The sequence below is a fragment of the Cebus imitator genome, unplaced genomic scaffold (genome assembly GCF_001604975.1).
Source record: "Cebus imitator isolate Cc_AM_T3 unplaced genomic scaffold, Cebus_imitator-1.0 Scaffold26, whole genome shotgun sequence".
Lineage (NCBI taxonomy): Eukaryota > Metazoa > Chordata > Mammalia > Primates > Cebidae > Cebus > Cebus imitator.
The window spans coordinates 9,592,876-9,608,798 of NW_016107341.1; the positions used below are offsets into that span (position 1 = coordinate 9,592,876).

At 41.0% G+C, this 15,923-nt stretch overlaps 1 protein-coding gene across 6 annotated transcripts in view; it reads right to left on the bottom strand.

The window, feature by feature from the left end:
• The window catches only part of PTPN12 (protein tyrosine phosphatase non-receptor type 12), a 106,453-nt gene extending 90,742 nt beyond the window's left edge, over positions 1-15,711 (bottom strand). For 5 of the 6 annotated variants that reach the window (XR_001823362.2, XM_017523144.2, XM_017523141.2 and 2 more), the window contains exons 1-2: positions 15,265-15,711; positions 6,964-7,017 (exon numbers count right to left, since the gene is read on the bottom strand). Coding sequence is in view for 5 of the 6 variants with exons in the window: in XM_017523144.2 (XP_017378633.1) it covers positions 6,964-7,017; positions 15,265-15,363 (153 nt within the window). In the remaining variant the exon portion in view is untranslated. The remainder of the gene's footprint in view (positions 1-6,963; positions 7,018-15,264) is intronic. The other variant, XM_017523139.2, reaches the window with a different exon arrangement.
• Between the last annotated feature and the right edge of the window lie 212 nt (positions 15,712-15,923).

Sequence of the window (15,923 nt, forward strand, 5' to 3'; positions counted from 1 at the left end):
TAATGCTAGGCACTCGAATTCCTAAAATCAAACATATGACAAAGACATGTTACTTCCATCAAGTCTTTTCTTTCCTGCCTATCTATACATTTCTTCCTTTACACCCTCTACAAATAATTAAGACTCCTGCCCAGTATTATCACTAGATTACCTTTCCCTCTTCTATCTACAACCTTTTTTAAAGGTAAAATAATAATTTATAGATCTAATTCAACCTACACCCAATTTAAAAAAAAAAAATAAAACCTCTATGCCTTCTCTAACAACTAGAGAAATAAATAATGAGATCATTTTAGAACATATTTGGAAATATATACATGATGCTGAGACCTTGTAAACAATACAAAAACAGTATATAATAAAGAAATGGCAAGAATTTAAATGTATTGGTTAAATATTCATCTTGTACTTCTAGTTTAGATTAAGTTCCATTTTCAAAAAAAGAAAAAAAAACTTTAAAGGTAATCTACCAGGGAGCAGTGGCTCATGCCAGCAATCCCAAGCACTTTGAGAAGCTGAGGCAGGAGAATCAGTTGAGTCCAGGAATTCAGGACCAGGTGGGAAAACATGGCAAGACCCTGTCTCTACCAAAAAATAAAAAGAAAAAAGCCAGACATGGTGGCACATGCTTGTAGTCCTATCTACTTAGGAGGCTAAGGCAGGAGGATCCATTGAACTCAGGAGTTTGAGGCTACAGTGAGTTGTGACTGTGCCACTGCACTCTCTTTAAAAAATTTATTTTTAAGAGATGGAGTGTGGCTCCATCTCTTAAAAATAAATTTTAATAATCTTCTATCTAAATTATAAAGTAATTTTAAAATCTAAACTTTTTACTTTTATGCACCATCTAATAATGTCAGTAAATGGGTGTGGAGATAAATATTTGAACATGTTTAATGATTCCAGTTGCAAAATACTATTACTGATATCCACCTACCCTATGTTACTCCTGGACATTCATATAACGGGTCTTCAAAAAGTTAATGAACAATATGTATCATGAAAAAAATATGCATGGATTTCAATTTTTTTGCACCAACATAAACTCATACTAACTTGTTATAACATGTCTGATGAACAGGATCTCATTTGAACTAAGAAAGTATAAGATATCAGTCTGAAAAGGGCCCCTATCAGAGCAACATGAATTTTGCTAAAAAACTGACTCAACAAGAAAACATCAAATTTATGGTGAAGCTTCAATGGAAGAATGGTGAAATAAAGTTTATGGGGAGAATGCCCCAAATATCAGCAGTTCACAAATGGATGCCTCTTTTTAAGAAAGAACAAGGTGATACTGAAGACAAAGCCTGTAGCAGCAGACCATCCACACCGATTTTTGAGGAAAAATTCACCTTGTTTGTGCCCTAATTGAAGAGAACCTGCAATTAATAACACAAACAATAGCCAACACCATAGACATCTTCAGTTGTTCAGCTTACACAATTCTGACTGAAAAATTAAAGTTGAACAAACTTTCCACTTAATCCGTGCCAAAACCACTGCACCCAGATCAGCTACAGGCAAGAGCAGAGCTTTCAACAGAAGTTTTAAACAATCACACCTATAATCCCAGAACTTTGGGAGGCCAAGGTGGGTGGATTACCTGAGGTCAGGAGTCCAAGACCAGCCTGGCCAAGATGGCGAAAGCCTGTCTCTACTAAAAATAGAAAAATTAGCCAGGAGTGGTGGTGTGCACCTACAATCCCAGCTACTCGGGAGGCTGAGGCAGGAGAATCACCTGAACCCAGGAAGCGGAAGTTGCAGTGAGCCGAGATCGTGCCACTGCACTCCAGCATGAATGATAAAAAATAAATAAACAAGTGGGATCAAGATCCTGAAGCATTTACAAAACGGACTGTAACAGAAGATGAAACATGGCTTTACCAGTATGACCCTGAAGACAAATTCAATCAAAGCAATGACTACCAAGAGATTGCAGTGGTGCAGTCAAAGCAAAAGTGGACTCGTCAAGAGCAAAGGTCATGGCAAATTTTTGGGGATGCTCAAGGTATTTTGCACGTTGATTTTCTGGAGGGCCAAGGAATGATAACATCTGCTTATTATGAGAGTGTTTCAAGAAAGTCAGACAAAGCTTTAGCAGAAAAACACCTCAGAAAGCATCACCAGAGTCCTCCTCTACCCACAACAATGCCTCTTGCTCATTCCTCTGATCAAACAAGGGCAATTTTGTGACAGTTCAGATGGGAAACCATCAGGTATCCACCTTATAGTCCTGATTTGGCTTCTTCTGCTTTCTTTTTGTTTCCTAATCTCAAAAAGCCTTTAAAGGGCACTCATTACTCTTCAGTTAATGATGTAAAAAACTGCAATGACATGGGAGTTTTTTACAAAGGACCGTTAGTTCTTAGGGATAAACTAAATGGTTGGTCTATCATGACTTATAAAAGTATCTTGGTGGAGTTTATGCTGAGAAGTAAATTTCATATTTTTAATTTTTATCTATTTATAAACTTATTTAGAAATAACATTTATTTAATTCCAGTTTTCCATGAGCTTTTTGAAGTCCCCTTGTGTAATCTATTTACTGTATTAGATGAATTACAAACAAGTAGGTGTAAATTACAGGACATTTCTAAACTACAAAGTACCTTCCAGTCTAACTCTACTATCCATTTTTAACACACGTTAATAAATCTTAGGCACAGACAACCAACTGACAGAGTACGTACAGAAAGGTGAGTAGGCAAATAAAATTTCAAAGGGAGGCACAAAGGCAGGCAGGCAGGCAGGCAGATACACAGGCACAAGGACAGGCACACTAATAGCCAGGCAAACACAATGAATATTATAACACATAAATTTTAGATAATTCATGAACTAAAAGAACTATAGTTAGGCTAATTTTAATAATGCAAAATCTATAGTGAAGAAAATATGTTAGTTTTTCAGATAGTGATATATTTCTGACATATGTTCAGAGAGTAAATCATAGTGACTACTTTGATAAAAACCATCTTTAGGGCCAGGAGCAGTGGCTCACACCTATAATCCCAGCACTTTGGGAGCCAAGATGGAACAATCACTTTAGGCCATGAGTTTGAGACCGGGGCAACACAGTAAGACCTCGTCTCTGCAAAAGAGGTTAAAAAAAAAATTAGTAGGATATGGTGGCACATGCCTGTAGTCCTAGCTACTCAGGAGTTGGGCAAGAGGACCACTTGAGCCCAGGAGGTCAAGGCTACAGTGAGCTATGATTACACTACTGCACTCCAGCCTATGTGACAAAGCAGGACCCTATCTTTTAAGATAAAAACAAAAACAAAACCCCAAACTTTAAAACAGTATTGCTTTGCAAGAAGGTTTCATATTTTAATGTTGGAAAAATTATTATTTAAATCTTAGGTACCATAAATAAGCAGCTTACAGATAATCTTAACTTTAGTTTGATATGCAGAAACCTTAAAATTTTGCCTGTTTGATGTCTAACTGTAAATGTGAAATAATGCTCTGCCAGAGCCAACAAAATGTTCTCTCAAGTCACAAGGACTCTTTGTGCCTCTTTTTCCTTCTCTGAAAGGTGGGTGGAGTTCATATGGAGCTGAAACCTTAAAATAGTAAATTTTTTTTCAATTTTGCTTCAAGGATTGTCTACTAGACACTCTTTGGGCTGTCTGCCTAGTTATCAAGCCATCCCTTCCTTTCTCTAAAAAAAGTTCCTTCCTTTTATACACAGATGAATAAGCTCACAACCTTATACAACACCAATCTCACTGGCAAATTGGTTATTTTCTTCAGGAAGTTGAAAACAAGATGTAGCAATTCTAGTCATTCTGAGCTCTTCCCGTAACTCAGATAAAAGTGAATGGGACAGGTTAGATTACCATAAGGGGTGCCTTTATTCAGCACGTGAAGGCCAAAACACCAAAACAGTGAAAGTCAAAATGCAGAGAGAAGTAAAAGTAAAGCAGGTGTGCAGCAGAGAAGCAAAGAGAAGTATACAAGCAGCCCAGGGAGAGAAACTAGAAAACCACAGAAAGACACAGAGGCTGGCATGGAGAGAAGAATCACCCAGGCTCTCTACTTCTTGGTTCTTACACTTCAACCTGCTCAAGGGCAGTATTCCATTGCAATAAATTCTTTCTTCACTTAAGCTACTTTGGAAGTAAGCTGCAACAAAAAATCTATACTAACTGAAAACTTCTAAAAATTTTCAGGATATTTATGCTCTACTCTAGGAGGGCAGGGGTGGGGCTTTATTGACTTTTTCCCTAACTATGAATCCAAATGTTGGCCTAAGCAGCACGATGTCATAGAAAAAGCATCTGCTGGCCGGGCGCGGTGGCTCAAGCCTGTAATCCCAGCACTTTGGGAGGCCGAGGTGGGTGGATCACGAGGTCAAGAGATCGAGACCATCCTGGTCAACATGGTGAAACCCCGTCTCTACTACAAATACAAAAATTCAGCTGGGCATGGTGGCACGTGCCTGTAATCCCAGCTACTCAGGAGGCTGAGACAGGAGAATTGCCTGAACCCAGGAGGCGGAGGTTGCGGTGAGCCGAGATCACGCCATTGCACTCCAGCCTGGGTAACAAGAGCGAAACTCCGTCTCAAAAAAAAAAAAAAAAAAAAAAAAAAAAAGAAAAAGCATCTGCTTTCCTAACTTGGGTCAAACCCAGTTCTGCCACCTTTCTAACGGCAAGATCAGTCACAAGCTCCTTAATTTCTAAACAGTTTTTATGTTCCTTCTAATACTAAGATTTTATGTCAGGAGTAAAACTAATATACACAATGGGAAAGATGGTATCTAGAAAAGCTATCCTTCCTGTTTTTGTAACATGTGACCTAGAACTCCCTTTTCATGTTGGTTCTAGTCACAAACGCATGGTCTCAAAACCTCTTCAGAGTCATCTTACAGAAAACTCAATTTGCTGAGGAATCCAAACTAAGCAAGAGACTCACCATCATAAATAAGCTGTCTTAGTCCTCAGTGCTTTTTAAATATAATTTCTTTCTACAGGGCACTTCTAACAGATTTGATAGACACCAATGAAAAACACTAATCTAGTCATCTAAGAACTATGTAAACAGAGTACTACTTTATATACCTAAGATAAAGTAAAATTACCAGATTTAAGAACACTGACTATTTGACAAAGACTTGATCTTAAAAAGGTCCTACAGTAAGATTAAATACGCCATAATAATGGAACATCAAAACACTCCTCATAAAAACTCTCAGGAACACAGAGGCCAATTTCATATTAAACTCAGCATTGAAGTTCATATTCCTTTGGAAATCCCATTATTTGGGTATATGAGCTTTGCTTATTTTTTACACATTCACCCTGTTCTTCCCATCTAAAACTCACAGTTATTATCTGCATTTACCTCCAGGTCTTTGAAAGTCTTGCTGCCTCTTACCTAGTTCACCTAACAAACTCTTCCTTCAAAAACCAGCTCAAATGTGGCATCTTTGTGGAAATTATCCATGATCTATTCAGGCAGATTTAGGCTCTCCTGTCTCTCTCGTTTAAATTCTGAATATACTTCCAATGGAGCAATATTACATCTCCAATTCCTTCGACTAACTTCTATGTACTATGCTAGAAACTTTACATGTATTATCTTGGTCTTTCCAGGTACGTATTAGAGCTCCAACTTCTCTAGATAATCCACTCAGAATCACAGCAGGACAAGGATAGAAATTAATGCCTGTATAGCTCCTATTATCTTCCCACGAGTCTATAGGTTCTAAGGCTTTTGGGACCCAAACCCCTTGGGAAACTAAGAGCTCTGAACGTTCTTCCCCCAAAATGGGCTTACATATACAAAATATTATATATAATTTAAAAGAGTTCAAGGATTCCCCTGAAGCCTACCCTCTGCCCCCAGAAAAAGTCCTTGCTGCTTCTCACAAGTCTGTGACAACAGACACAAATCTTTGTATTCCTTCAGAGCCTATCAGGGTAGTCACTCAAATGTTGTTAAAATAGCTTCTTAAATGCCAATTAGATCTAAAAAACAGTTATTACAGGAAATGTAGTAGTATTAGCACACTTCCCAAAGCCTCTGAGATTAATATGGTCCATGATCTGATTAGACTCTGTATCCTCACCACATCTCATCTTGAATTATAATCACTCACGTTGTCCTCATGACAGTGAGTTCCCACAAGATCTGATTCCCCCTGCATTCGTTTTCCTTCCTGCTGCCTTGTGAAGAAAGGTGTCTTGCTTTCCCTTCGTCTTCTACCATGATTATAAGTTTCCTGAGGCCTCCCCAGCCATGATGAACTATGAGTTAACTAAACCTCTTTCCTTTATAAATTATCCAGTTCCAGCCAGTTCTTCATAGCAGTGTGAAAATGGACTAATACAGTCCACATTCCACTTTCTCCAAAATAAATTTTTAGGGAGCAACTACTGTTTGCTTCTTGTATCTGCCATAAGCCAGCCACAGACCCTACAATACCGTACAAATAAAAACAAGATTTTTGTGTGATTTCAGAAGGAAGGAGATAATTGTCAAGGTTTGACTGCATGAATCTAAAAAAACTTAAATACTACAGGAAATAAAAAATGCTGGAAGAGGAGTTCAACTCATATTTGGAAAAGACTAGTGGTTTAGCAATTGCATATCACCTGATTTACCTTTTCAAGTTTTCAATTAAAATCTAATGAAAGGCCTTTTTTCTTATGGTATTAAAGATAAAATTTTACAAAGGAGAACAAGTGCTTTAAGATAAACCGCACTAAAACATTTATACTAGAAAGTAAGAATCACATTTTTGCTTCTTAGTTTTTGGTGAACATAGTAAAGTCATTTTAAGTTTTTAGCTTTCTCATCTTCCAAGTACTGGTTTATAAAATAAAAAGGAAGCTTTCTAAGGGAAAAAGTATGTTCAATAGTATAACCAAAGATAAGCAAGATTTCATTCACTAGGTAGGTATGCTCAAGGACCAAAAATAGCTTACTTCAAAGGGAAGAGAGGATACATACCACAGAGCATAGGAGTTTAACACTGGGAAGGTAATGTGACATGTTAAGAAGGCTCTGGAAGAAAAAATAAAATAAAAATAAACAACAACAACAAAAAAGAAGGCTCTGCAATGCCAGACTAAAAAGTAAAGACTTTATCCTACAGGCCTGGTGATTCTCAAGTAGGAGCAAAATTACAAAATTAGGGGAAGTTTCCAGGTGAAGTCTTTTTTTTATTATTATTAAAAATATATGTCACATATATATATATATATATATATATATATATAAAAATATATAACTGGGAGGAGCTGAGAAGGGAAAAATCAGGGAATTAAAATTAGAAAGAGAGACATATAATTACAGTTTGAAAAAAAAAAAAAAGCAGCACTTGGATCAGATGCTTTGAATTGACTTTCAAAATACGCATTTAAAATGTCCAATAATTGTAATGGTCATCAAAGGGAGCAATGCGTTTTTTTAACTTTTATTTTTTATAATAAAAATTAAATAATGCTTCCAGTGCAGCCCACATCTCCTGATGCCACTACTTGAAAGCAGTATTTTAGGAAAGTGAGTATGATATGTGGAACGGACTGGATGAGGAAAGAAACCAGAGGCAAGGAGAGAAAATAGGTATCACTTGTAGTCACTCTCTAAATACTCACAAATTCACTATTTTTGAAGAGATACCAATGACACAATATCTGATTTTATTAAGTCCAAAGCCAAAAGTTTAAAATTAGACATTGTGTTGAAATTAATACCCTAAGATAATGTCAACGAAGTATGATTCATGGGGTGTGGGATGCTTAAGTAGAGAAGCTACCTTAAGAAACTGCAGCTAATAAAATTTAATTTAATGTAGCTCTTATATTTTCTTTTTCAGTGGATACTGAAAATACAACTAGAATTACGTGAACACATCTGTGTAGGAGGGGGAGAAGCAGCTCTCATGCTGGTCTAAAAGACAAATCCTTGGACCACTGAAGAATTCACCTGAATAATAAATCTGTCTTACAGCATTAAGCTCATCTACAATTTCTGTACATGCAATGGACATTAGTGCCTATTAAATGCCAAGCACTATATTAAGCAATGGGGATACAGAAATAATTAAGTCCCACTCTCTAGCCTTGGAGGTTTTCAGTCTGGGGAAGACAGAAATGTAAATGTTTATGAATCTATCGAACTGAGCACTATAAAAACACAGAAGTATTTAACATATGAACAAAAAACCTACATCTATCTAAATGTCAATGTCTTACTTTCAGTTTCATCCTTTAAAAATCCTTTTTCCAAGCTAAATGTCAAATATTGATGGAAAAAAGCTAATATATTTTGAAAGTAAACACAGAAAAACAGTCTTGAGAACGCTCAAAGTAAATTTTTAGTTTACTGTCTCAGTGAACCATATCTGGAGTGTTACTTAAAAGTTCACTTCCACTTCTGATGTTAGTTAAAATATAAATATGTTTAGGTGAATACTCATCAAAGGACGGATAAGAAAACCATAACTAAACCAGCGGCACTGGGAAAGCAATAAGATCAGCTCAAATGCAAGGACTGGAAAATATTTCCTATCGCTCTAGCTTTGAAAGACAAATTAACACATACAAAATCTTATAAGCTAATCACAAGAACATACCACTTCACTCCCAGTAGGATGCCTATAATATAAAGTAACAAGTTTTGGTGAAGATGTAGAGAAACTGGAACCCTCATACACTCCTGATTGGAATGTAAAATGTGCAGCAGCTTTGGATAACAGTCTGGTAGTTCCTCAAAATGTTAAACATAGAGTTATCACGTAACTCAGCAATTCCACACTTAAGATATATACCCAAGATAACTGAAAACATGTCCACACAGAAACTCGTACACAAATGTTCACAGTAGCATTATTCATATTAGCCAAAAAGTGGAAACAACTCAAATGCCCATCAACATGATGAATGGATAAACAAAATGTGGTATCTATACCACAGAATATTATTCAGCCATAACAAGGCCAAAAGTACTACTGATGAATACTATTACATAAATGAAACTTGAAATCATCATGTTAAATGGAGTCAGTCACAAAATACCACATATTGTATGATTCCATTTATATAAAATGTCCAAAATACTTAAATCTATGGAAACAGAAGGTAGATTTGTGGTTGCCTGGGGCTGGTGGGAAGGTGGGGAGTGATTGTTAATGGGTACAGAAAGTGAAGAAAATGTCCTAAAATTGATTGTGGTGATTGTTACATAACTTCATCAACATAATAAAAAAACTAATGAATAATATACTTTAAATGAACAAATCTTATGGTAGGTACTTATATCTCAGTAAAGCTGTTAATAATTTTTTTAAAACTACAAGCCACAAGACTGAATAAACAATGAAAAAAATGTTTATACTTATCCAGACTGTAGCATAAGATCTTTTCGGGCTCAAGAGGGTATACACATCGCTGGGCGCAGTGGCTCAAGCCTGTAATCCCAGCACTTTGGGAGGCCGAGGCGGGGGGATCACGAAGTCAAGAGATCAAGACCATCCTGGCAAACATGGTGAAACCCCATCTCTACTATTAGCTGGGTGTGGTGGTGCGCACCTGCAGTCCCAGCTACCCTGGAGGCTGAGGCAGCAGAACTTCTTGAACCCAGGAGGTGGAGGTTACAGTGAGCCGAGATCATGCCACTGCACTCCAGCCTGGTGCCTGGTGATACAACAAGACTCTGCCTCAAAAAAAAAAAAAAAAAGAGGATATACACATAGATAAGAAATAATATTAAAAATATTCTCTATTTCTCTCTTTAAAACTAAAAAAAAAAAAGGCAGTGGGAGGGGCACTCTCCTTCAGTCTTCCTCCAGCTCCCACCATCTAATTTCAAAATGTTAAAAGAAACAGAAAGACACTAAACCCACCCTTCACCTGTTGTCTTCTGAAGCCACTGTAATCTGGCTTCTTCCCATACCCCAACTCAAACTACTTTTTCTAGTCACCAAAGCACTCCTATGTGCCAAATGGAAAGGGTACTTTCTCAACCTCACCTTACCGGTCCTCCCAGAATTATTTGACTCTGGTACTAACTCCTTTCTTGAAACTCTCCTTGGCTTTTCTGACATCTTTGGTTCTCCTCCCTCCTCCTTGACCACATCTTCTCAGAAACGAACACTAGTACATCCTTCTTTTGGCTGTTCTTTTCAGACTGATGTTCTTTAACCTACAGCTGGTCGCTCTACAAGTTTGTTGGAATAAGCTCATTCACTCCCATGCTGTCAACTCTTTCTTCTTACATGCTTATATGATGATGCCTACATCTTTAACACCAACCTGTGAGAAATCTTGAGCTCTACATTTCTACTGGATGTCTCACAGGCACCTCAGTTTTAACATGTAGAAAATTAAATTTATCCTCTTCTCCCTTGAAACTTCCTCCTACAACATTGTTTGGTCTCCTCTACTTTTTTCCCCTCCCTCACTCCTTACTCTACCAAATGGTATTATTTAGCTTGGGTGATAGAGACCAAACTAGACATTTTGGGAGTCATAATACTATATTCTTTTCTTCTTTACTACCCACATCTAATGAATCATTAAAACTCCTTTCTTAATTCTTATCAGATATGTTGTATACTCTATTTCCCCATCTCATTTCCTGTATTTCAACAGCTTCCAAAATGCCACCCTTCATACTGCCATCAGAATCAACTTTGTAAAACACAAATGACTGTTTACCTTTCTTAATCAGTAGTGCTCCAGAAACCCAGACCAATGATTCTTACATTTTCTACCAGAACGTTTGTGATTAAGTGAAGGTTCAGAGTACAACTCAAGGAGCAGGCTGGGGAAGGTAAGAGTAGGGGAACGACTCTGGAGTGGGCCAGCGTGTCTATTTTCTTAACACCACCTTAGTTTCTCGATGACTGTAGGAGTTACAATGCCGATCAGTCTGTAGAATAAAATCTACATATAGCATAGATGTAAGAACATTCACAAAAAGACCTCTACCTAACTTTCCCAGTATCACCTTTATGATTTACCATGTATTAGCCCACTGGTTCTCAAAATATGGTCCAGGACCACCTCCCCAACCCCCAGCCATGAGAGGGAGTCTGGTGGAATAAAACCTAGATGTCTGTCAAACATGAATGTGCACCACCCTACTTTATACATTTATCTCTCCTTCTGCAAATACTAAAAGTAGAGATAATTAAAATCAAGTTCTGGATCAGCCACAAATTAGCATGTTTTCAACATGCAAACAACCATCTGGCCAACAGAGTTTTACACAATCTGGGTACCTTAGTTGTCTCCTCTTTCAAAGTATGGGGCACAACCAAGGCCAGGAGTAGACACTCATAGAGTAGTTAATGGCAAGTGGAAAATTTCTATCCTCAATAGTAATCAAGAAATTCAAATTAAAACAAGATACCAGTTTTCAACCATCAACTAAAGATCAAGATAATTATATGATCATTCATACATTACTGACTTGTATAAATTGACAAAACTTTTTCAAGTTTATGAACATGTATTAAATGTTTATATACTTCCACCTAGTAATACTGGGAAGCTATTTTACACAACAGTGAAAAACGTAAAAGTTTCAGCATAAATGTTAATCACAGAATTATTATATGTAACAACAGAAAGTAGAATGGCCTAAATACTCAACCATAAAGAAACAGAATTAAGATATAAAATAGTCACCAGGTAGTAGGCCGGCCATGGTGGCTCACGCCTGTAACTCCAGCACTTTGAGGCTAAGGCAGATGGATTGCTTGAGCCCAGGAGTTCAAGACCAGCATGGGCAACATAGGGAAACCCTGTCTCAACAAAAAACACAAAAATTAGGTGGGCTTGGTGATGCGGGCCTGTAGTCCCAGCTACTCTGGAGACTGAGGTGAGAGAATCACCTGAGCCCAGGGAGGCTAACGCTGCGGTCAGCCAGGACCGCAGTAACGCACTCCAGCCTGGGTAACAGAGTGAGATCCCATCTCCAAAACAAAACAACAACAACAAAAAATTAAGAGGTAGCCTTTGAATGATGACACCATAGGACAGCTAGATAGACAGTAAAGAGCATGGTACTGGAGTCAGGAAAGTAGACTGTTCATTAGAACTGTGGGCTAAGCATAGGCATTATTAGTATTCTATTAATTTCTAAATTTGGAATAAACATTATTACTTTATAAATGGAACAGTTATATCACAGCTACATTGTCTCTAAAGCTCAGTCATAAAATGTCAAGATTTTAAAATACATTTCTAATCCACATCAGAATTTTAAGAGTAGTTACAATCTATCGGCTGATCCTTTTTTTCTCTTTCCATGCCAGAGGAACATAGTTCCTTCTAGTCAGGGGAAAAAGCAGCACCAACTACCGGCAGCCTTGATTACAGCTATTGCTTATCAAGCCAGAAAATTAAAAAACAAAACAAAAAAAAAAAAAACAAGCCTTATAAAAGAATAGCTTTAGTCGTCAAATCTCCAATGTAGAATCATCTAGCTATACCTAGGTATTATGGGAAAAAAAAAGAAACTCATTTAGTCTTTGAGAAATGAACTCTCAGCCGGGAGTAGTGGCCTGTAATCCTAGCAATTTGGGAGGCCAAGGAGGGCGGATCACGAGTTCAGGAGTTCGAGACCAGCCTAGCCAATATGGTGAAATCCCATCTCCCCTAAAAATACAAAAATTAGCCAGGCATGGTGGCAAGTGCATAATCTCAGCTACTCAGGAAGCTGAGACAAGAGAATCTCTTGAACCCAGAAGGCGGACTGCACTCCAGTCTGGGTGACACAGTGTGAGACTCCTTCTCAAAAAAAAAAAAAAGAAAAAAAAAAGAAAGAAATGAACTCTCCAATAGGAATCCCTGACTCATCCACAAGGCATGAACCCTAAGGCTACCTCCCCAGTACAGGAGTTCAGAGGCTGGGCACCTGTCCTGATGGCCTGCATCACCAAACAAGGCTCCTTCCTGATAGGATATGCCTAGGGATAACAAGATAACTAGCATGCAAACAAGAAATGACCAGGGACCACATCATCTCTTCTTCCATAACCAAAATAAGATAAAAAACTAGTTTTAGGCCAGGTGTGGTAGCTCATGCCTGTAATCCAAGCACTCTGGATGGCCAAGGCAGGTGGATCACTTGAGATCAGGAGTTCCAGACCAGCCTGGCCAATATGGCAAAACCCCATCTCTACTAAAAATACAAAAATTAGCGAGGCGTGGTGATTTGCCACCTGTAATCCCAGCTACTTGGGAGGCTGAGGCAGGAGAATGCTTGAACCTGGGAGGCAGAGGTTGCAGTGAGCTGAGATTGTACTACGGCACACCAGCCTGAGGGGGCAGAGTGCAGAATGAGGCCGCCTCTCAAAAAAACAAACAAAAAAACTAGTTTTAAAAGTCTTAAATGCTCAAACTATTTTCTTCTACTTTTGCTAGAAAGTGGTAAAAAGGGGACGCCATCCAATTACCACAAATGACACCATTCAAAAGTTGTCAACGCAATAAAAACTCTCAATAGTAAAAAGGGAAAATGCCCTCTGAACGCTTTCAGATCAAAAAGTAATTTTTCAAAAATACGGTAAATATCAACAGCAAATGTTTAAATATAAGGAATATTTTTATTTTTAATGAGGAATAAGTTAGATTATTTAACTTATATTTTCAATCTTCAAAAGAACTGAGAGAACTTACTTCCATCCTCTATTATTGGTCTGGGGAGGCAGGAATCACAAAGCTCAACGATACTACGACAATACAGTGTAAGGTCAAGGACCTATTTTATAAGCTGTTAAAAATTTAACGCTAAAGATTTACTAGACCGAAATCTCTTTAAAATGTGAAAAAGTATTTCACTACTAAGGTATATCACCTGCACCATAAAAACTACTGTACTTTTAAATAAAAACTACCCCAATGTTTGCTGCCCATTCATTTTATAGATATTAACCGTGTATCCTTTTCATAATCAAATTTCAGAGTTAAGTCATTATTCTTGGAGGTTTACCTCACCCAGAATAAAAATTTTCCCTAGCTATTCTCCCATTCCCAACCCCCACCAAGGCTAAGGAGCAACCACTTCCCAAAGTCCCACTTCCTTTTCCATTCCCCAGACCTACAGGGTTTCCAACGCCCCAATCTTGCGCAATATCCGTAGGAGCAGCAGCCGCAACCACCGCCTCCTAAGCCGGGAAACAACCCTAGAGGGAACATTGTCCAGCAGAAAAATAAAAAAGGCGGGGGTGGGAGGTCGGTAATGTAGGAAGTCGACTTCTGGTCCCACGCCTTCGGATCTAACCCCCTCATAGTGAGCTGGAGCAACAGCGTTATCTAGACCAATTTCACGAATAAGACTTTTAACCTTCACCTCCTCTCAAGCCTGCTTGCACAAGCAGAGGGCGGAAAGTGGGGGGCGGGGAGCGGGGGGGAGCGCCAGGAAGGTTATCTCCCAGTTCAGGGCTTCGGCCCGTAGCGTTGCCTCCGCCCCACCAGGACTATTGTTCCCAAGTTCCCCACCCCCACCCCGGATAGGAAGTGATAGTCACATCCCCTCCGCCTTCGGCAACATCCCCTGGGGAGTCCGAAGTCAGCTTCCTTCAGGATAATCCCCCCACCCACACTTACCCCCTGAACCTATAGTCACACGGACCCCAAGACCACTTCAAACCTGGGTCTCAGGAGAGGAGACGCGGGTAAATGCAAATTAGGTAAACCCATGAGATTCCTTATGGACAATCCTTTCCCAAGCGTTGGAGATCCTGACTGCACCCCCAGAAACGGCAGAAGTCCTTCCTCGCCCGCTTTGAGACCAGCTGGAGCAAAGAGATCCCAGGAGTTAGTGCTAACCTCAATCCCCCCTGTCCCCCGTTCTTCTGTCAGCCGCGATCTGCACTCCTCCAGGTCACAGCCAGATATCCTACCTCGACCCTCCAAGGAGGAGCGGACTGGGCGGGGAGGTGTGGAAACGCGAGCCCCCTCCGCCCCGCCGGCCTGCACCTCACTAGCCTCCAGCTCCCGACCCGGTAAACAATAGGTGGTCGCGAGCCGCGGTGCAGGCTGCGGGCTCGGCAGCGCGGCCGCTCCCTTCGCGTCCCGGGCGCCCGCGCGTGGGTCGCGAACACGGGAGAAGAAAGGAGGCCGAGGGAAGGAGGAGGTCTCGCCTCCCGCCGGCTTCCGAGTCCACCCGTACCGCCGGGTTGGTGAGCGCCCCCTCCGCCCCTCTCCTCACAGAGGTACACAAAGCACTGGCGGCCCGGCCGAGAGAGGCGGCGATGGGCTCCGGCGAGACAAGGCGACAGCGAGGGGAGAGACTCACCATGAAGTCCCGGGCGAAGTTGTCCTCCCCATTGTGGTCGGGACTCTTCATGGCCTGGACCCTCTGGATGAATTTCCTCAGGATCTCCACTTGCTCCATCCTCCCGCGTCCCCCCGGTTGCGGTCGCTGGCCCCCCCGCCGCCCGCCCGCCCGGCGCAGAGCCCGCTCCGTCTTCCCCAGCTCGTTCCCCCAGCACGTCCCTCCCTCCCGACCCCCGCCAAGCCCCGCAGCTCCCTCCTCCTTCCCACCGCCCTAGGCGGCGGCTGCGGCGGCACCGGCTGGGCTCCCGACACCACAACTTCCAGAAGCAGCCGCCGCTCTCCCACAGTACAAGACAAGCCGCTGCGGCTAGCGCCAACCCCAACCCCCAGCTTGCTCCATCCTCCTTCCCCGCCCTCCTCCTCCTCCGTCGGAGACGCCGCCGCCGCCGCCGCCACCTCAGGAACACAGCTCTCCGCTCGCCCTGCCCCCCCTTCCCGGTTCTTCCCCCCCCCCCCCCCCCCCGCTCGCCCTGCCCCCCCTTCCCGGTTCTTCCTCCCCCCCCACCCCCCGCCAGCAGCCGCAACCCGGGCCGCCTCTCCCCACGGGCGCGTCCCCGCCGCCACCCAGTTGCGCGGGCTCGCGCTGCGGCTCCGCCCCAAGCGCTGCGCCCGCCGATC